The 27,110-nt window shown below is 40.8% G+C and overlaps 1 protein-coding gene across 7 annotated transcripts in view; it reads right to left on the bottom strand.

Annotated features, from left to right (window-relative positions):
• RABGAP1L (RAB GTPase activating protein 1 like) overlaps positions 1-27,110 on the bottom strand; it is a 368,567-nt gene that overhangs the window by 325,898 nt on the left and 15,559 nt on the right. For 6 of the 7 annotated variants that reach the window (XM_075003254.1, XM_075003257.1, XM_075003261.1 and 3 more), the window contains exons 2-6: positions 11,869-12,036; positions 7,462-7,654; positions 6,266-6,476; positions 3,395-3,569; positions 2,021-2,181 (exon numbers count right to left, since the gene is read on the bottom strand). In XM_075003254.1, coding sequence (XP_074859355.1) covers positions 2,021-2,181; positions 3,395-3,569; positions 6,266-6,476; positions 7,462-7,654; positions 11,869-12,003 — 875 coding nt within the window. In that variant the 5' untranslated portion in view covers positions 12,004-12,036. Of the gene's footprint in view, positions 1-2,020; positions 2,182-3,394; positions 3,570-6,265; positions 6,477-7,461; positions 7,655-11,868; positions 12,037-23,129; positions 23,207-27,110 lie in introns of those variants that run through there. The other variant, XM_075003256.1, reaches the window with a different exon arrangement.

Genomic DNA, 27,110 nt, shown 5'->3' with positions numbered 1-27,110 from the left:
AATTAGTTCCATTAGCACAGATCTAGCATAATATGGAAGCATAATTGTTAAATATAATGTCGTGATAGCTAGGGCCCCACAGAATTATTTCTTTGTATATATATTGCATTTTATATTTTGGGCATTTCATTTTATTGTGGCAAGCCTGGGGAAGTATGTCTCAGCTTCCTCCCACCTTAGAGCAGCAGGCCTTGAGGGGGATATTGCAAAGTGAGGACACCCTTCATTAGCCCCACAGAACTGGGCATGGTGCTGCAATCAAGGGGTTGTGACCTGGTGCACAGGGTTGCAGAGCTGTGGGGCTTGGCCTGGTTAACCCATGGAAGAGAAGCTGCGAGAGTTACCAGCATGGGGCAGGTGTTTTATTTCATCTTGCATTGGCTACATCTACACTTGCATTCCTATTTCGAAAGAGGAATGCAAATGAGGCACTGATTTACATAACCTCTTTTCAGAAGATATTCTGTAATTATGTAAATGAAACAAGGTATGTAAATTAGTGCCTCATTTGCATTTCTCCTTCAAAAGAGGAATGCAAGCATAGATGTCGCCATTGTATTATTTCTTATTTGTGAAAAACCACGACTAATAACAATCCCCACCTAGTTCCTCCAGTACCAAACCATATCTGCAATCATTTGATATCCCCTCTTTCCAGTTAATGAATAGATTTCTCTTGTTCAGTATCAATCGTTGCCCCACCCTCAGGGGCCTAATTTTCTGTATGTTTCATTTTCATGCCTACAGTAATATCTGCAAACATATTTATTTACTACTGTTTAAGACTGCTTCTCAATCAATGGTTATCTTAAGATATACCATAAGAATATTAGATGTCCCATAGCTGGACACCATGAAAAATGTAAAAGCAAAAATAAGTAAGAGAGAACAAAAATTAATTCCAGTTACTGTTCCTTACCATCCAAATTTCCACATATGTGACTTAAATTATTTGCAAAGAGGACCTGTGTGGTAAGAGAAGCTTGCCTGTGCTTAGTGAAATTTGCTTACTTTCTCACCTCAACAATGCTTCAAGGCATTGTTCCAAGATTTTCTTCTGTACCTTCATTATTTACTGATTTATGAAAACTCAATTAAAAGAGTAAGTAACTATACTACCCCCACCAAAAAAACTAGTAAAAATTTTCAGCAAGCTAGATCTCAACTACCTTTCCAAATTTCAGCTGTACATTTGAGGGTGTCTAACAAGTATTAGGATTTTAAACAGCTCCAAAATTTCACTGGTATTATTTTTCTACACTACCTTTTATTTTTGAATCAGGTTGGGCTTCTATAAAAATGTATATAAAACAGATGAAGCAGTAACCCTATAAAGAAAAAAAATGACCATACAGCAAAAACTTAACTGAAACTAGTTTCTTTGCTACATGCTGGTTAGGCACAACCTCAAAACAGCTGTGCATGTTTTCAAAAACGGCAACAAAAATGATAAGGGGTTTGGAATGGGTATGATATGAAGAGAAATTAAAAAGACTGGGACTTTTCAGCTTAGAAAAGAGGAGACTCAGGGGGCATATGATGGAGGTCTATAAAATCATGACTCGTGTGAAGAAAGGGAATAGGGAAAAGTTATTTACTTGTTCCCATAACACAAGAACTAGGGGGTATGGGGGGGTGTTACAGAATGAAATTAAAAGGTAGCAGGTTTCAAACAAACAAAAGGAACTATTTCTTCACTCAACACACAGTTAACTTGTAGAACTCCTTGCCAAAGGATGTTGTGAAAACCAGGACTTGAACAGACTTCAAAAATGAACTGGGTAAATTAACAGATGATACGTCCATCAATGGCTATTAGCCTGGACATGCAGAAATGATGTCCCTAGGCTCTGTTTGTCAGAAGCTAGAAATGGGTGACAGGGGAGGGTTCACTTGTTGATAACCTGTTCTGTTCACTCCCTCTGGGACACATAGCATTGGCCACTGTCAGAAGACAGAATATTAAGCTAGATGGACCTTTGGTCTGAGCCAGTATGGCTATTCTCCACTTTTAAATTACCTAAAATTTCCTTTACCATCATCTTCTTTAACCTCTAAGGAAACACTGAAAGTGAATACATCACTATCTGGGGTAGGCAGAACAGAGTCCTTTACGTGATCTGAAGCTTGTTTGGAAGACCGCCTGAATGCTGTGGAGAAACTATATAAAATTCTGCTGACCTGAAAAAGGGAGGACAAAAAAGGAATAAGAGCACTGAAGCTATCCATTCATCCTCCTATAGACAACATGCATAGTTGTGATGATTTCACAAGAGATCTTTGCTCAGCAATCATATTTTTGAAATTCTTTGAAGGATACAATAAAGAACAAAATCAAAATCAAAAGAGAGAAGGAACCTTTCTTCTCCCTTGCCCCATCACCTCCCTCGCTCAATTTAAATGCTTGATAAAAAGTATGTGTTGAGATAGCATGATCTTAGTGTAACAAATCTCTGTGTCTGATGCAATATCTCAAAATTATTATTAAGTGAGCAACTTTTTCCTATACCAGTGGTTTCCAGCCTGTGGTATGCAGAGTATGTTTTAAAAGTCCATGAAAGGTGACTGAAAATGAAGTTTCAGATCTCAAGAAAGCAATTCCGTTTTTTTAAAATCAAAAGTATGTGAATACCCCCATCTACAGGTCACAACCTGAAAATTTTACTGTTACCACAAAAAACAAAAACAAAAAACAGTTTAGCCCCCTTTCTCATGATGCATCAAATGCTGCGCTGAGTATGTGAAACATTCACAGTTGAATTCTGTTCAGTCTGTGTTTAGTTTAAGACTATTGTAGTAGAAAACCGTGGACCACAGGATGAATTTTCAAACAGCTCTATGCCTTAATTCAAAACCTGTCTTTACTTTTTTTCCTCTTTACTTTCTGCACCCTCCAGACCTAATACTGTGCTGATCATCATTAACTCAAGGAATGCAGTAATCTTCTCTCTCAAATATCCAGATGTTCTTTAACCATCAAAAGGAATCACTACTCAGGGATTTAAGATTTTCCTTTACAGTTCCTGGGCCCATGCACACCATCTCCTGACCTAGGCAATCTTAACCCAAACTCAAAGAGGAGTGTGTGATTACCTCCCAAATCTCCCCATTACATTGTAGTACAATACACTCACTCTAAGATAGGACTATATTTGGGCAGAACACACTGAAAGGTATAAATTTTGGTAAAAGTTATTAAAGTAACTTCCTGTGTTATTTTAATACTCGAACACTTAATCAGCACTTCTTGTGAAATCTACTGCATACATGTCTAAGTACTGAGAATGATTTTACATTGTAGTATGTGACAGCATATATTTAAAGAACAGAAAATCACAGAAAGGGCCTTTATTATGGTCAGTAACAAGTAACTGTGGTAGTATGTTATACTTACTGCCTCTTTAATCTCACAGGAGAAAACATGAATCTGAAACTCCTCTGTTCCACAGTAACTTTCAGTAAATGCAAAACAGTCACTCTCTGCCGTTCCGTTTTGTCCACGTGCACAAAACAATACCTTATAGATTGGGAAAGAGGCTATCTCCATATTGCTGGTTTGGTTTATTATTCTGTAAGAGGAAGTGACAAACATGAAATTCATCAAATAAACTGGAACCTAATAAAGTTGTCCACCAGGTTCTTCCTGTAACTGAAGGAGCTATCATCATAATCATAACTACTATTCAATGCAAGCACCCAACATTAAAATACAATTAGAAAGAGTAAAAAAAAATAAAAACAATTTATACAAAAATATAGGAAGCATATAGTACCCCAAATTGTACAGAACCAATATTTGTCACAAAAAATTATTGCTCTGCAGTTCTTCACTAGAATAGAATGGCTTGGTTAACTAGAAACCACAGTTGTGAGAATACAGTCTGTATACCTACAGGCTCAGAAATCCAGCAAATGGAGATCCCCTGTCAAATCACGATGAAGTGGCATCTCCTTTTAAAATGTGAATCTAGATGCCACACTCAAAGGTATGTGGTCAAAAATTACTGGAAACTAATTTCACCTGTAACAGAGAGGAAGCCGTGCTAGTCTATACACTATCAAAAAAAAAAAGCAGTCAAGTAGCACTTTAAAGACTAGCAAAATGGTTTATTAGGTGAGCTTTCGTGGGACAGACCCACTTCTTCAGACCATAGCCAGACGTGGTCTGGCTCTGGTCTGAAGAAGTGGGTCTGTCCCACGAAAGCTCACCTAATAAACCATTTTGCTAGTCTTTAAAGTGCTACTTGACTGCTTTTTTTTTCTTTTCTTTTGATAATTTCACCTGGAATGTGTAAAAAGCTTCCTTTCCAGAATTTGGCAAAAGGCACCCATACTGTAGGTATATTACTCCAAATGGTTTCTTTACATCTTATAAATGGGATTATGCCAAATACGAACCTATGCTGGCTCCTTAAATGTTCAGACTTGGCTAATATAATTTGCCGTCTCAGAGTACAATTAAATTAATCCTTTATTCCCTAAATCAAAAAAGCCACCTCCAGTATAATCTGCTACAATATGCACTGCTTCAATACATATTTTTATTTAAACAGAAAAAAAGAACACAAGTGGCAATGAGCAGCATATTTTTTCCTGTAAGAAGTGAACACTTTCTGGCTTCAGTTTTCTCTCTTCCATGACACCTGGGCTGGGTCTACACAGAGTGGAAGTGCCAGCAGCTTCATGCTAATGAGCAGTCTCACAATTGCAAGCGGATGGTCATTAGCATAATCGCATGGCTAATTAGCATAGCCGCACAAGATCTCGCTGCTGACAGAAGCAGCTGCTGACAGTATACAAAAACCACCTCTGTTGCCAGAAAAAATGCAGGTAAAAGTGGCTGACGACGGGAGTTTTTTGTCAGCAGAGGAATGTTTACATGGCCCGTTGACTGCCAACAGCGTCTTCTGTTAGCAGCAAGATCTTGCGCGGCTGTGCCAATTAGCCAGGAGATTATGCTAATGAGTGGCCATTTGCAATTGCGAGACTGCTCATTAGCAGGAAGCTGTCAGCAATACGTCACTGTATAGACCCAGCCCTGGAGTCTGACTGTTGAACAAGGTCACACATCATTTCCAGTAATACATTATCCTGAAAATATTTCCAAGCGCCACCTTGTGGTTTCAACCAAGAACAGGAACAAATATTTTCTGGAAAACCAGAAAATTTGAAGACTTTGCTTACTCAGAACCTACGTAATGAAGATAATTTTATTTGTTTTTGCTTAAAAGAATGGGTACCAGGGAAACTCACTAAGGTAACAATGAAAAGCAGAGCCAGAAAGGAAAAGCTACCAAAAAGGTGGGTCTTTTCTAAAGGAGGCAAGTATCCCCCATAAACAAAGATTCTTGACATTTTCCCATAATGAAATAATTTATGCAATATCTGTACATATATCTCCTAATGTATTTACAGGATCAAATTCAAGCACAGTATGTATAAAGCAGACACATTTTTTATTGAAATCAGTTGGATCTATGTCCACTGACTTCAGTTCTGAATTTAGTTCACAATACCAAAATCTCATTGAAAATGTATGATTGAACTTTTAAAAGATTATTGGCATAGATGAGTGCCATTGTTTTGGTTTGTAATTTCTGTTATAGCCCTACACAACGGTCAGCAATATAATCTTTGCAACTCTCCTTTTGCAAGTACATATTACTTTTTGCAATCTTAAAAAATACTGCATTTAGTGACTTTCCAGGAATATTATTGCCAGACTCATTGATTGCCAGACCTTTATAAAATCTGCAATTACAATCATTTTATACAGGAAAATGCTAATAATTTGAGCATGCTTCCAGTTACAGAAATACAGCATGCTCACGAAATTCTCAGGAGTGAGGTTTGCTAATTTCATCTTTAGGTACAGACAGGTTGACTGTTTTTCATTATACAATGTGATCTGTTAATCTAGAGTATTTAAAATTTGCGTACAAATTAACGGAAGCTACAGATTTTGTCTCATTTTCCCTCACCAGGGAAACAGAGTTTATGTGACTGCCACCCTCATGCAATAAATCTAGTTTAATATTAAAGCATTCAAGAACATAAATTCAACTTGTACATTTTTCCCACTGGGATATTTTACCTATTGGTTTAAATAACCTTGATTTTTATTCATTTTATCATATTCCTTAGCAAACAGAATTTGTAAGAAATTATGGTTTTGGACAATTCAGACTTGATGGAAGCCTGGTATTTGCAACCTAAAATCATAACCCTTTTGCCCACATAAGTATGAAGTACCATTGCAGTTCACCTTACAGAGCCTTCTGGGATATTCGGAACATAGAGAGTCACAGGAAAAGAGGACTGGCATGAAGATTTCAAAGCTGTCATAGCCTGTAGAGCTTCTGATTCATTGCGAGGAGCAGAAACCTTCATGGACCCTAGGTATGTCAGTTTGTTAAATAATACACTGTCTTCTTCTGGTGGCTCACTAGGAGAACATGGTCTAGGTGCAGAGATTTCTGAAAATGGAGGAAGTATAATTTAACAATAAAACTCTCACCCTCTGCATTAAATTAGTGAAAGTTACATGCTACAAGTCTACATTTATAAACCTAAAAAGCTATCACAGTATCTAAACAGGCTCCCCTCATATGTTACCCTGGATGCCCCCAGTTGCGCTACAAAGATGTCTGCAAGAGAGACCTCAGAGAGGTAGACATCGAGCTGGACAACTGGGAAAAACTAGCAGATGACCGCAGCAGACGGAGGCAGGGGTTACACAAGGGTCTTCAGAAGGGCGAGATGAAGATCAGACAGCTAGCAGAGGAGAAGCAAGCGCACAGAAAGCACAATAAGGACTTGCCAGACACCCACTACATCTGCAAGAGATGCAGCAAGGACTGTCACTCTCGTGTGGGTCTTCATAGTCACAACAGACGCTGTAAATGAAGTCCTCAATTGAAACTTTAAAGGGCGCGATCCATAGTCTATGCAGACTGAAGGATGCCTACTACTACTACCCTGGACATTAATCACAAAGACCTGAATCACAGCCATTTCACATTTGTGCAGGTTTTGCAATCATAAATGAGTGTGGGATGGTCAGTTGACCAAAAGCAAGAAGACAATTTAAGAATATCTCCATATTTAGCATCCATCTCTCCCTACTGATTACCAGTACAGCTTGCTGAATGAGTAACCTAAGGTTAACTCACCAAACCGAGCATTTTCCAGGCATCCCCATATGGGCCATGATGAGGAATTAAGATAGGTCAGCTCACCAACCAAGGACAGTTAAAGGGAAGAAAGGAGGCAGAAAAGGAGGCCGGAGGTGGAGGGGTGGGCGGCAGAGAAAGCCAGAATCTCAGAAAGGTCAGATCTTCTTTCCCAGAACTGTCTGGAGATTCTTGGGAATAACAGAGCTCTAAATAATCATCTAAATTTTTCTTTGGTTGCTTTCAGCCCACAATTTAATTACATACTCAAAAGTATCTTAACCAGTACCTGTAGTGGAAGGGTCCAGAATAAGATGTAAAGAAGGACGGTCTGCCTGACTGTCTGACACATCTTCAGATGACTTTCTGTAAGGATCATGGGCATCTTTACCTTCAGTGGTATAACTTAAATGGCCTTTTTCAGAATCTCTCAGTATCTCTTCCATGGCTTTCTCCAGCTGTTCATCTCCATTTGAAAATATCTATACAAAGGGAAAGACAAAAAAAGATTTAAAAACTGTCTTATTTTTGGTAAAATATTTAGTATACAAATATTTTACCATTTGTTTTGCCTCCCCCACCTTTTTTTTTTAAAGAGACTTTAGCCAAACACCTCTTCAGTTAATTAAACCATATACCTAGTTATTCATGTGGTTAAAACCCTTACAGCATCTGAGAGGTACATAAACAAAAGGTGCATATCTAAAACTATATCTGACTGTTAAAGGTTCCAACATCCAGTATGTCAATGCAACATACAGAGTAACTGCTCAGATAATGACAATTTACATTTTCTCAAACCTTTGACTACATAGTAGGAATAAAGTGCACCAAAGAAGCGATACTAAAAATGTCTGCCTGTTTCAATGTATTTTTCAGACACACTATATTACAGATTTCAACTTTCCCATACTTTACAGAAAAGTAGAAGTTTTACCCAATGTTGCTTGGGTCCCAAGTGGACAGGTGCAGGCTCAACTGCCCCCTGAACTCCTCAGCTAGAGTGTGGAATGCAGAAAACTGCATTTTTCCCTTTCTCCCTGCAGAAGTAGAACTGACAGCAATATTCCCATATGAATTGAGGGTGGAGGGAGGAGCTTCAGCCATCCTCCCACACATGCCCAAGAGGGTAGAAGGCTAGGGGCTCTGATAGTCCTAGGTGGCAGGGTGTGGGAGGGGTCACCACCAGCCAGTCTTTTACCTGCCTGGAGGCCGCTTCTCAAAAAAGCACACATAAAAGAGACAATCTCATACTAGGAACATTCCCCTTTTCTGGCACAAGCAAACCCTCCCATTGATTTAAGTTATGATAAGAGGAAGCTGTACACTGAATTTGGTGGTCCTAACTCTTACCATTTAGGGTTAGTCTCTGAACAGATAGACAAATTTTTCAAATATACAGTAGATTAAAATGGAATACCTGAGTCATGAGTGTTTGTTATACTCAGACAATTTACTAAGAGGCACAAATAATGAAGTGTAATTAGGTCCTTCTCCCCTCATTTTTACTATGCATCTGTAATGAATGGCAAAATTAATTTGGAGGCTTTGTTTCTTATTCTATTATCAGTTACCTTGATTTCTAAAAATACCTGAGAATTAGAAAAAGAGCTCTCTACAGGTATCCAGACAATAATGCAAATTTTGCCTGGAAACTGATTTATACATAGAAAAAAAGAGAAACTACAAAACACAAGGGGTGCATCTACACTAGGAACTAACTTGGAAGTTAACTTTAAAGTTAGGCACTACTTCGAAGTGGCCACCAGAGAGTCTACACACATTTCCCCTTACTCTGAAGTTAACTTCGAAGTAGGAAGCCCAACTTCAAAGTCCTTATTCCATTCCCAGGAATGGGGTAGTGCCCTACTTCAAAGACGCTCAACCTCAAAAGTTGCTTACTTCGAAGTTATACTTTGAAGTAAGCAATTTCAAAGTTATTTTTGGAGTGTAGAGAGACAGCCAAAGAGAAACACACACTTCTGGATCACTTGAGCTAACTACCTGGAAGCAACATTTTCATACATGCCATCGCCTCAACTACAGTTCAACTATGAGCCTCAATGACAGTAAAAATTAAGGCTGTCAACAACTTAAAAATTTAATCGCAGTTTACCACACAATTAAAAAAATTAATCATTATTAATTGCACTGTTAAATAATAATACAATACAATTTATTTTAATATTTTGGAGGTTTTTCTACATTTTCAAAATAGTGATTTCAATTACAACACAGAACATAAAGCACATAATGATCACTTCATATTTATTTTTATTAGAAGTATTTGTGCTTTAAAAATTAAACAAAAAAAAACAAAACAAAACAAAACAAAGTCCTGAAATCCAGGACACTCTGATCTGGCACCACCTGCGATGCTGAGGGTGCTGGACCAAGGAGGTCCAACCTGTAGTATTTTTTCACTTTTCCTAATACAAATACTGTAGTGAAATCTTTTTTTTTTATACAAGTGGAACTTACGAATGTAGAATTATGAACAAATAACTGCATTCAAAAATAAAACGTAAAACTTTACAGTCTACAAGTCCACCCCACCCTACGTCTTGTTCACCCAGTAACTCTGCAAACAAGTTTGTTTACATTTGCAGGAGATAATGCTGCCCACTCCCTGTTTACGTCACCTAAATATGAGAACAGACATTAGCATGACACAGTTGTAGCCAGCACTGCAAGGTATTGAAGCGCCATACGTGCTAGAAATTCATATGTCCCTTCATGCCTTAACCACCATTCCAAAGAATATGTATCCCTGCCAAGGACAGGTGATGTCTGATAACAACCCAAAGCAGAGCATGTTCACTTTCTTCATCTGAATCAGATGCCACCAGCAGAAAGCTATTTTTCCTCTCAGTGTTTCAGATTCTGTAGTTTCCACATGGGAATGTTACTTTTCTGAGACTTCTGAAAACAAACTCCACTGCTCACACTCTCAGATGTTGGAAGGCACTTCAGATTCTGAAAATCTGGATCAAGTGTTGTAGCTATTTTTTTAAATGTCACACTGGTACCTATGCATTTTGCCAGATCTGCAGCAAAAGTGTTCTTAAACCAAACAACGTACCCACTCGGTCGTAAACCAAGGTTGCTATTACATGAAATATATAGCAGAATGAGGGTTAAACAGGGTAAAAGACCTATTATTTTCCCCATTTTCAGCCACAAATTTAATTTAAGCATTTGTTTTTAAAGAAGCATCTTGAGCATGGAAGCTTGTCATCTGAAATAGTGGCTGAAGCATGAAGGGGTATACAAATATTCAGGGTACCTTGCAACACAAGCAACAAAAGTGACATGAAAACCACCTTGTCTCACTTTCAAATGACATTGTAAATCAAAAACCGGCAGCATTATCTACTGCAAATGTAGACAATTTTGTCTTAGTGATTGACTGAACAAGCAGGAAGACTGAATGAACTTGCAGGCTATAAAGTTTTAAATTGTTTTGGTTTTGAGTGCAGTTATATTACTGCATTATGGCACTTGCATGAAATTATCTGAAAAATACTATTTCTTTTGTTCACTATTTTTACAGTTCAAATACTTTTAATAAAGTATTATAAAGTGAGCATTGTACCTTTTGTATTTCTGTGTTGTAACTGAAACTGATATATTTGAAAATGTAGAAAAAACAAACATTTATTAAATTTTAATTGGCATTTCATTGTTTAACAGTATGATTAAAACTGTAATTAATTTTTGAGTTAACTGCATGAGTTAACTGCAATTAACTGAGAGCGCTAGTTAAAATTCATTTTCTTACTTAATTTTCTCTCTTCCCTGAGTGGGAGCACAGTACTCTGTCAGTTAAGTATTGACAAGTTTTCTATGATGTCATACACTTTGGGCTAAGAAAATATTCCTACCCAGCTTTTCTGCCCCCTTCATCTGTCAGTTACTTGCCAACTAGATTGAAGAGTAATTCACCTTCAGATAAACTCTTAGAAGGGAGATGCTTCTGACAAAGCAATAAAGATAATAAAATTGCAGTAAGGAAACTAATCTTGCCTTTCTCCCAAATAAACATCTGCTGCCCCCATGAGAAAAGTACATACAGTAGTCCCTCTAGCTATGCGAAGGTTGCATTCCCATGCACCCTTGCATAACTTAAATTTCACATAAGTAGGGGGCAGCTTTTTCCCTGGCAGAAGGCATGTTCTGCAGCCAGGGAAAAAGCAAGAGCACCTGGAGCTCCTTTTGAAAGGTAAGTCCTAGGGTTGGGGTGGGGGGGCAGTTAGGGAGGGTTGAGCCTGGTGGTGGGTTGGGGTGTGGGAGCGGGGCAGGAGGTTAAGCCTGGGATATATTAGGGCTGCAAGAGGTGGGGGGGGGAGGTAGAGTTGGGCTGGAGCTGGGCCACTGGGGGTTGGGGGGGAGATAAGCCCGAGCCATGAGCAGGGGTGGTGAGCTTGCAGTTTTTAAACTGGTTTCTTTTTGATTGCATAAATCTGAAGGACGCTCCGTTGGCTAATAACCTACAGTGTCAAGACTTAGATAGTGACTGAACTGAAACCTTCATTAGACATATTTACTCATTCAGGCTTGTTCATTTTGCATATACATACAGCAAGAACACAAAAATTAAGGATTTTAAGAATCTGCCAAAACACAAAAATAAGTCATCTAAATCCAGGCATAAGAGATTCTTAATATGCATATAAAACACAAAAAATAAGTGTACTTTTAGTTGAGGTTTCTCATCTTTTGCGTGTGGAACCTCAGGTTGCTGATGAACCAAGACAAACTCTTCACTGTTTAATGTGGACACAGATTCAGATGGCAGGCTAAATTTATCAAATGAAGACTGGACTTCCATTTCAGAAATTCAATCTCCTCCTGATGCATTAACCTAATAAAAAATATAGAAACATGGATTCAGTTCTGAAACTGTACATAACTATCCTTTTCTAAATGATAAATATATCTAATAACATTTGCACAGGTTGAACCTCTCTAATCCGGCACCCTCAGGGCCTGACTGGTGCCAGACAAATTTGCCAACCACAGGAGATCAATATTGTCTTGCACGTTACCAACACTTCCACTACTCACTGAGCTCTTAGAAGACATTTAGCTTTAATTTGCCCCTAAATAACAGCACAGAACACTGAGAGCCAAGCCTGGTGACTAAACAAACTTTATGGGACCGTGAAAATTTGTTTGCACCCATGATAAGTGGTCATCTAGCTAACTAAAATCAAGCCAGATTATGGATGTTGCTGGATGAGAGAGTTCCAGATCAGAAAGCTTCAACCTATAGAAGAATAATGCTTAACAAGAAAATAAAATTATTTTAAATTCTATGAACATAATGCTTAATGGCACCTCAGTTTTATTTTTATTTTTGTTTCCAAACATTATTTAAGATATCAAGACCCTATAAAAGACATGAATTTCCCTTCTCTTCCCAACCATTTAAACGGAGGGTGAAAAACAAACAAGCAATCTATGACTTGTATTAAGTATGCCTAATTCAATCTTGGACAGGGCAGAGGATGCTGTGGGAGTCTGGAAGGCTGTGGGGAGAGGTTGGTGCGGGATGGGGGAGAAGCATGCAGTTCCTAGGACTCCCATTACTGATGGAGGTGTTGGCAGAGCTGGCAGGATCCCAACCTGGCTCCTCACAGCTCCCCAGAAGCAGCAATATACCCCTACCTCTTCTTCTGTGCAGAGGCATGGCCAGATGGCTGTGTGTGCTGCCTCTACTCCAAGAACCATGGCCAATGAGCTGCGGGGTTGGGGCCTACAGGCAGCGGCAGTGCACAGAACCATCTGGCTGTCTCAAGCCAAGGAGTTGGACATGCTAGTGGATTCTGGGAGCTACCTGAGGCAAGCACTACCCACCCAGACCCCACATCCCTCTTCCACAACCTCACCCTCTTCCTCAGCCAAGCCCCCTCCCATACCCAAAATTCCTACAACAGTCTGCATTCCACATTCCCCTCATGCACATCAACCCCCTGCCACAATCCAAACCCCTCAGCTCCACCCCCAGCCCAGAGTTTGCAATCCCATCCATGCCTCAACCCCCTGACCCAGCCTGGTAAAAGCAGTGAGGATGGGGACCAGTGAGCCACGAGGGGGCCATGGAGTGAGCTTGGGGACAGGGCCTCAAAGAAGGAGACAGGCAGGCCATAGGGGTATTTATGGTTTTGTGATTAGGTAGGGAGAAACCCTAATTCTGGTCAGAAGCCTGTGCTTCCTGCAAAGCCACTCACCTGTGGTTGCACATACTGCATTAAAAGATCACCATCTGGGTCTAAAATTTTAACTATACCTGTATTCTTCCAGACATCATCTCACCATTTCACAAACACTCACACAGTTAAGAAATATATTCACAAAAATGATGCAATATGAGCTCCGCCCAGTCTTAGGCTGCGTCTACACTACAAGATAAATTTGAATTTAAGGCAGTTAGCTTGATATCACAATGTGCCTGTCTTCACTGCGAAGACCATTAGCTCGATTTAGGGAGCGCTAATATCGATATAACACTGTTGAAACTAGCTGGGTGTAGCGCCAAGTTCAAATTTAGAAGTTTGAATAAAAGGCCAGTGTGGAAATGCCATTACTTAAAATCAAATTTATTAGCCTCCAGAGGTGTCCCATATGCACCCCACAATGCCCTGCTCTGGCCGCTTCCATCCCCTCTGCTGTACAGGTGAGCAGGACGTAGGTAACAGGAAGACCATGAATTTCAATTTGGGACCAGGAAGCCCATGGCTCTGGGGTCATGTTTGTATGAGAGGCTGAAAATTGTCCGTCTTTCTTTACTATTAGCACTGCGAGCGCATCTACCCATTACAATAGCCCCAACATGGAGTTCACGGTTCTGTCTCTACCTCTACTAACTGAGCACTTGGTATTTTTTTCTGAGCTGCCTGGCACCAGCCACTGCCCTGCTGCACCACATGGCAGCAAGGAGCGGGGGTTGTTGTGCTTGTTTGAGAGGCAAAGAAACTTCTCCTCAATGGTTTACATTTGTGCAGGCCTCTCCCCTCAGTCCCCACAGGCACCATGCAGTTGAGGTCTTTCCCACACCCAACTACATCATGTGGCTAGCCCCCCGACCCAATAAAAGGACGTGCCTGCTGTTCAGTGCCTATCATGCTGTTAGGCAGCACCATGTCCTGGCTTGTGCACGGTGAGGGCTCCAAGAGCAGGAAAGATTTTCAGGAGCTTGCAGCCACCAGGAGAAAGTCTACCCCAGCTGCTAAGAATTTCGGCGGCTTGCTGCTGTTGGGGGAACTGCTTCAACTGGCCCCCCACCGCCACCAAAAATATTTTAGGGGGTTTCCTGCTGCCTAGGAGAAGTCTCCCCCAGCAGCTAATATTTTCAGGGGCTTGAAGCAACCTGGGGTCGAACACCTCCACTGACCTTCCACCCAACCACCCACAGACCCCACCCCCCAACACAATGACAACACTGGAGACTAGCTGTTGCCGGGGGTGAAGTCTCCCTCCCAGTGGCTACAAACTGCAGGTCCTATCTACCTCCCGGGGGAACAGTTCAAGAGGCCCTCAAGCCACAGACCCCACACCCTACTGCCAAAAAAAGATTTTTGGGGATGGATGTCAAAAGGTCATTCAACCTCCCAAATACCAACCCCCCTCCCACCGCCTCCGCAAAGGCAATGAAATTTGGCGAGCCCCATCCCCCGTGTTGCCAATGTCTGTGTGGTGAAGAGGGAAGCCTAACAAAAATTTTTCCTAGCCTTTCTATCTTCTTTTGTCTAACTTTGGAACCCTTCACACAGGGAAGTGTGTGTGGAGGGCCAGTTGAAAAGACAGAGTGTGCACAGAAGCTGTATAATGAACTGGGCAGCCAAAAACCCTTCCTCACCAAAGCTCTTTTTTCCAAAACCTTTACTATCTACTCTTTCTTCAAGCTTTGCATTGTCCGTGTATTATTTTCAGGGCTCAGATGTAATCAAGGGAGTGGAGACAGTGGATGGAAGGCCAGTTGAGAAGACACATACCTGATTATTTTTACAAAAATCTTTCATAATTCAGTTACAACTACAGTTTTAAAAAACAATTCAGTTATAGAAGAAAAAGATGTCTTAATTTGGCAATCTTTGTTGATGTCCTACTTTTCCCTCCCTTCGCCTGGAAAAATAGACATTTGCTTACCCCGGAAGGGGAATGAGGGTAATGCAGTGTGGGATGATAAAGTTTAAACACCACTTGCAGGGCATTTTTTCCCCCATGCTGCACCAGCAAAAATACCCAGAATGCTACAAGGATGAGGGAACTGTGGGATAGGTTCCCACAATGCATTACTGCAACAGTCGGTATTTGCCAGTTGAGTGTGGCAGCAATAAGTTGACTTTGTGGGGAGCATGCAGAGAGGTGAGGATACTCAAATTTGAATTTATAAAACCCAAAGTTACAAAATTGATATTAATAAATTCTAATTTATCTGGTAGTGTAGACGTAGCTTTAGTTTAGAGAGTCATTGTTGAAATAAAACTTTGTTCCAGAGTTTATAAAAATGTGCTAAAAGTTCTCTCTAACTGAATGGCAAAAAGGAATATTCCCTTCCAACACCACAGAAATGCAGGTGGATAAAGACACAAGGGGAAGATTCAATGAACAACAACTAACCAGGTCTGTTCAGTGTTGAAAATTTAACATGCTTGAGAAGCGCTTCCAGCTCAGTTACTATACTACAGTAGACCCCGATTTACATGGAGGTTGCAGAGGACAAATTTTGCATTACTGGGGGTGGGGGCAGGAAACTGACCAGCACAGCCTGGCTCTCAGCCCCTCACAGGAGACAGGAAACTGATCAGCACTATTGCACTAGTCAGTTTCCCAGGTCCAGTCAGGGGCAGCAGCCTGACTCTCACTGCCCCCCTGACAAGAGCTGGGTGGCAGCCTGACTCTCTACGCCCCGACAGGAGCAGGGAAACCGCTCCTGTCAGGGACAGCAAGAGTCAGGCTGCCACTCCTGTCAGCAGCAGAAGCTGAGAGTCAGTTTCCCACACTGGCCAGTTTAGTGGTTCCCCTGAGTGGCAGACAGCCCAGAGCCAAGCACCAGCTCCCTGCCACTCAGAGGCACATTAACCTGAGATTCATGGACCTTTAGTGCATGTATTTTGGGCTTTTATTGTACTCTACTATAGAGAAATTCCTGTTATTATGAAATGGAGTCAAAACACTGATGTACTTCAGGGGGTTTGAACTACTCCAATTTTCACTGAAGATTCGCTTCAGAATAAATTTAGTTATCCTCTTCTTCAGATGCGACAATTACTCATCATAACAAATGTGCTTAACCCCTTTTTGCATTAGAAGGCCTTTTGTTGCTAGCACGCATACATATGCAACATTGCTGCAAGACAATATATTTTAAGATGGAAAAGATTTGGCTGAAATGCTGGGTGAAGTAAATCCAACCATGGTGAGGACCTGTAAGAATTTTTCTTAATATTATTGATGCTGCTAGCTTAGGAAGCAGACCTGGGTTTTTTAAAGGGATCAGTGAAAAAAAACTGCTGAAAAAGGCCCCAAATTTCAGGAAATAAGAAGTGGTCTTACCACTACTCCAAATATATTTGGTGGGGAAAAAGGTGGATATTTTGCCAAGCACTCCTTTTTTCATTATAGTGAAACTCTACTTAATGAATTTTTGCATACGTTTAGCAAAGGGAAATGGGGGGAGGAAGGACAGGACTATATTATATATGAGGATCATGCTACATTGATTATTTTGCTAATTATTAAGTAACTAGAGTGCTACCAGCAAATTACAAGACAAAAATCCTACCAAATCCTACCAAAACAAATGTAAAAATAACTTGCCTCCACAAGAAGTAGTATTATTCTGTAAGATTGTTTTCCTTTGTCAATCTTTATTATTATTTTCTTTTTGAAGAACCATGTGGAAGCCCCAGTCAAGCACCAAGATCCTGAAGGACTAGGTGCTGTACAAAACAGAGCTACTCCATCCCCATAAAACATGCATCTAAAGTATAAGAAAAGAGACAAGAGGGGAGCACAAGGAATACTGATCATCAGGGATCCTAGAAATCTGTTTGCCATGGAAAAATGGGGAATTTGCATCATTGTAGAGCTTTTTTTTTTCCATTCTATGAAAAAACTAACTCTGAAAGTATTAGCATCACTTATTCAATGTGTACAACCTCCCCGTCTTGTAATTGACTTTTGAAGGCATTTTAAATTTGTATAGCAAAACATACTCTAACAAACTGCTTCCAGCACAGAGATGCTTTTCAACTTGATTTAAGGGTTTATATGCATTTGTATCTTAATGATATTCCTGCTCTATCACAAGACTACCTTCAGCAGTTTCATCTCAGAGAGAGATGGCAATCTCTTCAGCACCTTTTTGCACCAAAATATAGAACAGAAATTGATGTTCATACTTCTGGTTTGTGCTGCAAGAACAGATAGGACTGAGATACAAGAGTAAGAATGGCTTTTCTAGAGTACCAGCAGCAGAATGAACATACTACTCAGTACCTTTTTGATGCTGAAATGCATCAACGAACCACAAAAGTTATTTGACTTTTCATCTTAATCTATTCTAGTCACGTGCTATTTTGATAGCAAAGGTCTTGTATGCCAAAGCTAGTATGATACCTTCTATGAACCAAGTTAGCTTCCCACGCCATGTACAAATTAGCCACCGGGTACTTACAATTATCAACCTGAGAAGTAGCCCAAAACAAATAGCATGAGAATTAGAATGCCAGCATCAAGCCAATAAGATATACATTCCTAAAATCCACAGAATCAGCAAAAACTACACCAAATTTAAGTTACATTGTTTTTAAATATCAACTGCCTGGATGAAAAAAAAAATTCCCATATACCAATATACATCAAACAGCTGCAATAATCTAGTAAAACCTGTCAAGCGATTCACACAGATTATGAAATATCTGTGAAGCACCTGCTTGTCTTTTGAGGCAGGAAGAGAAGTTGCACCAGCGATGAGCAACCTAGGCTAGTGAAGGACTGAATGAGTGGCCCTCCAGCTCAGTGGGCTGCAAGATTACCATAACCAAGATGATCTCTGGGGACAGCATAGTTTTATTAACTGTGCTTACTTAGATTTTGCAGGATGTGCCCATTGGGCCGTAGCAGCACTTTGATGGGATGGCAAGGGACCACACCTCTCCCACAGTGAATGTTGCATGTTATCAGCACACACCTCATTTCATCTGCCCTTGTTCTACATGTGTGTCACTTTAGCAATACCCACAGGGAAAAAAAAAACAACCAAACACATGTACAGACACCAGCAGCATCTGGCAACTCCGTACACAAGCAATGGTAAACAAAATGTCTTGTGGGCCACACATAGAATCCTTATGGGCTGCATGGGGCCTTCGAGCCACAGGCTGCTGACCATGGGGCTGCACACAGTAATGTAACGAGGTAATATCTTTTTTAATTACCCCGCCCAAAAAAAAAACCCACCAAGCATTTCCTTATTGACTTTTTGATTGCTTCTAGACAACAGAAGTTAATGAAGATTTCCTCTTTGCTAGCTAGTTTTACTCTTGTATATTAACACTTCCTATCTTTCCCAGTGTCAGTGGTTTTTAATTTAAATTTTTTCCTTCCTAAATCGTAGTAATTTAAAATGTCAGAAACATTAATGTGTTTGGTTTCATAGAACAAGGTCAAAGTTATGAGGTGGCATGCAGACAGGTTTATATCTTCTGTTGTAAACATCAAGTTCAAGTTTGGCAGGTTACGATCTACAATACAACCACAATACACCTCAAGAACAGCTTTTCCCTGGTACACGTATACTTGCACTAATAATGGGGAAGCGGCTTTCTAGGAAAGAGGCAGTCCCAGTGCAGACAAAGTAATGGATTCCACTTTTGGTTAATGGAAGATGATGAATGCCAGCAACTGTATTCTACATCTAAGAGAAGAACCATTATTTCATGCCGCCCCCACCCTCCACTTCCCATATGAATCACCATGAATTATGCCTATGGATGAAGACAATTCTTTTTGACTGACATTCCACTTGCTAAAATCTAAATAAGAGCATTTATATTGGCCACAGTCAGGTAAGGTCATTGCAGCTGCTATCAAAGTTACTGACAGCAGCAGAGGCACAGGAGCAGTCTGGCTGCAGACGCAGAAAGGTAAGAGTATAATGCTTTACATTTGGAAAGTTCCCTCCACATCTGTACAGATTAGAGCTTTATATAGACTGTAAAAATGTAAATTATACACAAGATAATGGTGCGGGCAGCCATCCTCACTCCCACAGCACATTTATTTTATCATGTCTTGATCTGAGATACAATACAAGTGAGGGTGCAGAAAACCCTAGAAAGACACAGCACATTTTTTGCCTGAACTATTTAGTATTACATAAACTAGTAATACACCTCGTAGGAATGCCGAAAAAATTGCCAAAATGGACTTTTTGCCAAATAGGTCACATTTTGAATGCCAAATGGAGTTCTGATTTTAAATTTGAAGAAGATTAATTAATTTGGATATTAGGAAAATTAAATCTGTCCCATTTTATCTAGTTTTAAAATAGAAAGGCTACATGAAACAATCTATACTGGCAAAATTTTTTAAGAACTGTGCTGACACTGTAGAAGGTTGCATGGTTAGAGTCCCAAGGGTCTCAGGAGACTGGAATTATATTGTTGTTTGTCTTCTATATGTATTGTCCTATGAGATTTTGTGCCAGTCACTTTCTGTGCCTCAGTTTCCATCTTTTGCTTATATGTGGCTTCCAATTCTCCAGTACTTTGTGCTGTATATGTAGATTATAAACTCTTTGGGAACTCTTTCCTACTATGCATATGCAAAATGAGGCCCTTATGTTGACTATATAACAGTAGTGTCCTATGGCTCCAAACAGTATTTCATGTTTAGTGCTATGAACTAAAAAGAAAGTCATAGCAGAATGAAATTAAATTAACCTCATTGCTCCTTCCTGAAATAGAAGTGACTCAGTATAAAACACTCAAGAGTTTCTAAAAGGAAGTAAGTTTCCTGTGTTCTCAGAGCAACCAAAAGCAGGCTCTTAACGTGCACATTTCTTACCATACCTAACTACGGTAAGACAGGCAAACTCTTGCTTAGTAAAGCGGACCTACTCTGTATTCAAGTAGAACATGTAAATTCAGAAATTTTGCCAAAATGATCACAAAACGTTTGTGTAATAAAGCAAAAAGAAAAATTTCATACCAGTAAATGTGATTCTTGAAGAGTTGTCTTGTACTTACATGTATTCTAGGGAAAGGTGCACGCCGGTATTTGAAGTCCTGGAATTTTCTGAAAAGCCATGTCTGGTGTGACTACATGAATTCCACCTTCAGCTGCTGAACAATCAGCACCCAACATCATAAGAGAAGGGCAGTCCTTAAGTGCTGGAGGCAGCTTCTACAGTCTCACTCTCCCATCAGAGATGGTATTGTAATGAAGCAACTGGCAGCAGGCTAATGAGGCACTAACATGCATATTCAGCTCCTCATTAGCATAATGGCAGCCACATGAATTTCAAAGTGCAGAAGACTGACAGTGTAGATGGAGGCAGCTTTGAAATAAGCCCCCCACTTTGACTCTCTCTTACTCCCGCAAAACTAGATCAGAGTGAGAGAATGTCGAAGTGGGTGGCTTATTTTCGACACTGCTGGGTCTCAGCGTGCAGTGGATCAGCCAGTACTGGATAAGGAGGGGTGTGTGCTAATGAATGCAGGAGAGCAGCTCAGTAGACAGAAGGAACACCTGAAGAGCTACTGAACCACCCTGTCCACATGAAACCTCCAGAATTACCACCCACAAATAAACCTCCGAAAATTAACGGTAGCAGACCTACAAAAGAAGAAATCAGAAAAGCCATTGTCCATCTGAAAAGCAGAAAAGCGCCTGGTCCAGACAACATCCATGAAGAAGAAACCAAGGGACATAGTGATGTCAGTCAACATGATATATAATATATTTAGGAAAATGTGGGACACTGAGAAGATCCCACAAGACTGGAAACATGGCTACGTTATCAAGCTTCCAAAGAAAGGCAACCTGCAGGAATGCAAGAACTGCAAGGGCACCACGTTATTGTCAATCCCAGGAAAAGTGTTCAATAGGATTCTCTTGAAGAGAATGAAGACAGAAATTGATGAACAGCTCAGGGAACAACAGGCCAGCTTCTGAAGGGGGAGATCTTGTACTGTCCAAATAGCAAACCTCAGAGCAACCATAGAACAGTTGCTTGAGTGGAACTCCCCTTGTACATAACCTTCATAAACTTTGAAAAAGCTTTCTACAGTGCTGATAGACACACTTTGTGGAAATTGCTGCAACACCAGGGCATCTCATCCAAAATTATTAATCTAATTCATTCAACATATAACCCCTTAAACATGCCAAGTTGCTCACAATGGTGTCTTGACAGAATCATTCAGCATACCGTCAGGAATGCGAGAAGGGTGCTTGCTGTCAACTTTCCTGTTCTTGATCACAACAGACTGGATTATGAGCAGGACACCAGATGATCATCAACAGGGCATTCAGCAGACACTTTTCAAACAACAACACTACAAGGTACATAATAACGCTATCCTACCACACCCACTATTTTGCAGCAGCTCGACTTTGTGATAGCTCAGAAAATAATGACATCTAGAGGACACTGATTTTGCTGATGATGTTGCTCCTCTCACACTAACATGAAGCATGGAAGAAAAGGTTGCAACACTAGAGAAAACTGCCTCAGTGACTGAACTGAGCATTAACAAGGGAGAGACCACGACAATGAGAATTAACCAGCCCAACAACACCACCATCACAATGGGAGGTGATGACCTAGAAGATGTAGACCAGTTCACCTACATGGAAGTATTATGGACAGAAACGGAGGAACAGACAAGGATATCTATGCCAGAATAGGGAAAGCAATAGCTGCATCGCTAAAGACAACTAGAAGTTTTGTCTCAAGACACAGTGAAGTGGAGACTTGTAGATGACTTATCTCCACTCAGAGTACAAGGGTTTAAGTCAAGCCTTCTCTCTTTGTCCAAGAAACAAGAAATATTTCCCTAGTACTGTAAATCCTCGAGTTAAGCGGGGCTGGTCAGTTTCCTAGCTCCCAGAGTGGCTGATGTGGTCAGTTTCCTAGGTTCCCTAAGAAGCGGGGAGTCAGGAACCAAGCAGCAGCCTGGTTCCAGTCTCCCTGTGGCTTGCAGGACCCCCATGGCTTGCGCGACCAGGAAACTGACCAGCTCACGGTTGGTCAGCTTCCCATTCCCACAAATGGAGAGCCAGGAACCAGGCTAAAGAGCCTTCTCCCTCCCTCCAGCTGCAGGTCTCCCTACCCCCCAGATGGAGACCCCATGGCTGGCTCTAGGGGGTCTCCCCACTCCACATACTCCCCCACACACCTGTCTTGCATAAAAGCAAGATACATGTATTCAACATGCACGTATCTCAAGGCATTACTGTAACCTTTTAAAGCTATAGACACATATACTGTTGTAGCTGAAGCTTGTAATTCGTAGTACAAAATACCACTCAAACACACCAATATTTTTCCAATGTCCTTTTACAACCATCCCTCCTCATACCCATATTCAACATACAAAGAGCACAACAAATGGCATTTAAGAAAAAGAATTCTATTTTATGAGAGAGTTAAACTCGCCACCAAAAAGGCTCAGCCAGCCAATTTAACTCTAGCTTTTAGTATTTTCTTGATTTGTTAATACTGTTGTATGGGATAGACTACAATCTTTTCCTGACCAGAGAGAACAAAGATCTATATTATCAATACACTTACATATTCATGAAATCTTCTCTCTCTCTAGTTTCCAAGAAAGCAGTGTTTTGGATGAAGTCCTTTTTTTTTAAAAAAAAAAACCTACCACACATGTCACTTGACTTATTTTGAAAAAAAATGGACATTTCTGTGAAAGTAATACTACCAACCTTAGCAAGAGCACAGTTACTGAGTCTGTAATGGACAGCAAAGAATGGCTGTTTTTGGTTAACTTGTTGTATCAGGTACCTAAATAAAAAAAAAAGTGACAGGACACATTACAAACGCCACCCACCTACTTTAAATACCTTGCAACTTGTGGCCCAGGATCATCAGCTCAAAGAAAATGGCATTAATACAAAGTCATATAAGCCAAGATTTATTCTCCCTCTGAAACACATCTGATTCCTAATATATGCTACATTTTGCAACTAGTGCTCTGCACAAGATCATGTTATTAGTACACTCATCTCTCGCTAGATGAGCACAATTGGTTCCCAACTTTCTGCTCGTAGGCAAAAACTTGTAAGAGGGATACTAAATTACTATTAAATACATGTTAAAGTCTGTGATTGGCTCTTAATGCTCCTAACTCAGTGAAGGAGTGGCAGCATGTGGTGCTGCTTTTGAAAGGTAAGTGAACTTTAGGTTGGGAGGGAGGGGGTTGGAGAGGTTTAAAGGCTGGAGGCAGTTTGGGGCCATGAGCAGGAGGGAGGGTTAAAACCCGGCGGCAGCTCCAGTGGAAGAGGTGGCAGCTTGTCTCTCCGGGCTGCAGCAGCGGTACCTGTTGGGGGTACAGTGGGCCTGGGGGCTTCAGCGACCAGGATGGGGTGGGTGTTGGGAGCGGGTCAGTCCAGGGGGGTGCGCAGGGAGCTTCAGGCCGGGGGAGTGTTGGGAGCAGGCTGGTCCAGGGCGTGCTGCAGGCCAGGCTGGGGCTGCGGATCTCTTTGCCCCCTAGCCAGGGACCCCATGGCTGGCTCCACTCCAGCCGCAGGGCTGCAGGTCTCCCTGCCCCCCAGCCATAGACCCCGCAGCTGAAGCGGCGCCAGCTGCAGAGCTGGGGATCTCCCCGCCTCTGGGCCAGGGACCCCACAGCTGGCTCATATAAGTGGGGGAAGTTTACTCATTTCGTGAGCAAAGGTAAGTATGTATGTCCCTCATTTTAGCGAGTAAGTAAAGTACTCATTAAACGAGGGATGAGTATACCGATGCATTTATAAAAACACAGAGAAAACCAATGTTTTGCTAACTTGGGCTTCATTTTTTTTTTGTTTGAGTCCCTGAAGTATCAGGATAAAATGAGAATTCATATTCTAGAGTCATGGAAAACTACTGTTACAACTTGCTGTAATCAATTAAGCTGGAGAAAGAAGAATCCCAGAGCAATGCCAGTCACATGACTGGCAAAAGGACAGCCTGCCAGCTCACTGCAACATGGCTCAAGATGACAAGGAGCATGTACATGTGTGCACACACAATCACACAGAAAAGAGTAACATCCCCAGTCTCCTCTTGGCATATAGTCCATTTTAGTAGGGGATGAAGAGGCAGTTAAGAAACCCTAAACGCAAAGCCAGTGTGCCAACCGGGACAAGTAACTGAAAGAATAGTATGTTTTTTTTCAGTGAAATCAGTTCATAAGTAAACCCCCTCTATGTTTTTAACTGCAAAGATTGTATTCAGCCTTCATTTAGAAAACCAAGGTGGATCCTTTCCTTTTCATATATCCTCAATAATAAAGATTACATAAGCAAGACTCTGCCCTTTGCATTACTTGTGCAACCCCACTGTCTTCAACAGGTTGCACAGGCATTGCAGCTAGTTTGTAACTGGAACATAGCAGTCAATTCTACTGATGTTGCAAAAGTTACCCAATCCAAGCTCATACTCATCTGCTTGTGCAGTGTTAGGTATTTAAAACAGAGTGGAAAAATAATGTTTACTTTTGACGATGTGCAGAGGCCTGCATCTATTCAGAAACTGACAGTGTTTGTCTGTACCAGTGTTTCCCAAATGGTGTTCCGTGGAACCCCGAGGTTCCGCAGTGTGAAAATAAGGGTTCCACAAGAATATTCCATTGCAATAGCTGACTCCCCTGTGGCTCCCTGCCCTGCCACTGCTGAAACAGGAGAACTAAGTTTAATTGGTTTAATGGCCAGCGGGGTGGTAGGAGGGATCCGACTGTTAAACCAAGTGAATTTAGTTTCATTATTTCAGTGGTGGCTGGGCTGGGAGTGAGAGAGCGCCTTTCACTCGCCCTGCTACCCAAGAGGCCATACACCTCCAGTGGGAGAGGCTCAGCTCACTCCCACCAGCAGAATACCTCTATACCAGCCTTTCTTCTGCTGTGCTCATGTGGATGTGCAGCCAGCGCCATGGATGGGTTAGTCCCAGCGGCTGGTTTGTGGCTGAAGTGGGTTAAATCTGGGGATAGTGGGGGGGATAGTGGTGAGTTGTGGATGAGGAGGCAGGATTTGAGGGATGACGGGGGGAAAGCTTGGACATGGGGTGCGGTTTGAGGGCTTAGGGGGCAGAGCCTGGGAATGGGGTTCCACAAAATTCTTTTGCATCTAAAAGGGTTCCATGGCCAAATAAAATCTGGAAACACTTGTCTACAAGATGACACTCAAGAGAATTAAATTGAGACCCTTATTATTTAGTTGGGATAAAAGTGGATTAGTTTAATAACAATAAATGCATATCATATGTTCCATGTTCAGAGGTAAAATGTGCTTCACTGGGTTTCTTTTCATTCACTTTAAAAATGTATTAAAGTAAACAAACTGAGGGCCACTTTAAATCTAAATACATAGATCCTCAAGGAATGTACTAGTCCATTTTACATTCATACCATTAGTCAATTCAGACACATTTTCCTGAGGTTTCCATGTGTAAATAAGTCATTGCTTACCCTGGTGCATATCTGCATGTGGTGTCATCAGATTACAACTAGTTGTATTACTTAAGTTTATGTCTGTAAATTTATCAATGTAGACTAAACTGATGTAACCTAAGATTAAGTTGATTGAAGAACATTCATCCATAATTTTCCTACCATTTTACATCTTTTTCTAAAACTTACTCATTTTGTTAAACCAGTGTATGAGGGGGAGTGTGGCAGGATTGTCCTCATCACCAGGAAGTTATGACTAATTATGCAAATCTTCATGCTAACAAAAGCACAAAGAAAACTGATAACATATTTGTATGTTAAGTATTAGAAAAGTAATACTGAAAGCGTTTACCATGTATTTAGGCTATTCTCCTTCATGAGATCCAGTTGTTGAGTAAGCAATTTTGAGTCAAGGGTACCCCAGTGCAAGTGCTACAAATTAAACAGTTCTGCAATATTTCTTCATTTTATTTTCTTGTCACCAACTAAGCACACTCAGGAAAGTTGAGTGATTTATGGAAAATATGGCTATCCAACCGTTTGTTTTTGACTTTGGAAAGTATGAGGTAGTGCTGAAGAGAAAATAGATGTTTCTACTTGAGTCTACGTGTCTTGCTAGGCAAAATAAAATCAAAATCAAACCACATTACTGTGACACAGAACTTGCTGTTTTCAAGAGTTCAGTCTAGCTCAATCCTGGTGTTACTAACGGTTTTACTAAACGTTATAGTCACACATTTTAGAGAGACTGATTGTATAAAAGTGGAGAGCAACAGCATTAACAGCTCATTTTTTGAATAAGTATTTAAGATATTTTACTTCAGAAAATAGTGTGAACAGTGGTGATGTGTTAATTTAGCCACCAACACACACTCTTTGTTAAGCACTGTTGAGTGTTCCAGGCATCTACCATCTCTGAAGGGTATCTCCAATAGTAGGAGACCATGTGATAAAGTTGTCTGAGATAATGTAATAGTAATATTTTACAACAGCAAAGCTCTTTTCTTGTTGAAGTCCTTTATGAACAGGAGTCACTTCAACCACCTCTGAAATGCATCTACCTCTGAAAAGAAAGCACTGTTGCTGAGCAAATAATACGCACACAATCCAGTCAGCAGAGAGGATAATTTGGGGGAGGTTGGAAATGGCGGGGGGGGGGGGGGGGGGGGAAGAATCAGAAAAGCTTCTACTCTCACAGAACTCCATAGGATCTTTGCTCTCCACACTGAGCATACCTGACTTCAGTTTAAGGTCTCCT

This window comes from Carettochelys insculpta, chromosome 9 (assembly GCF_033958435.1).
Source record: "Carettochelys insculpta isolate YL-2023 chromosome 9, ASM3395843v1, whole genome shotgun sequence".
Taxonomy (NCBI): domain Eukaryota; kingdom Metazoa; phylum Chordata; order Testudines; family Carettochelyidae; genus Carettochelys; species Carettochelys insculpta.
The sequence above is the reverse complement of the archived record's forward strand: the minus strand, read 5'-3'. Positions and strand labels throughout refer to the sequence as shown.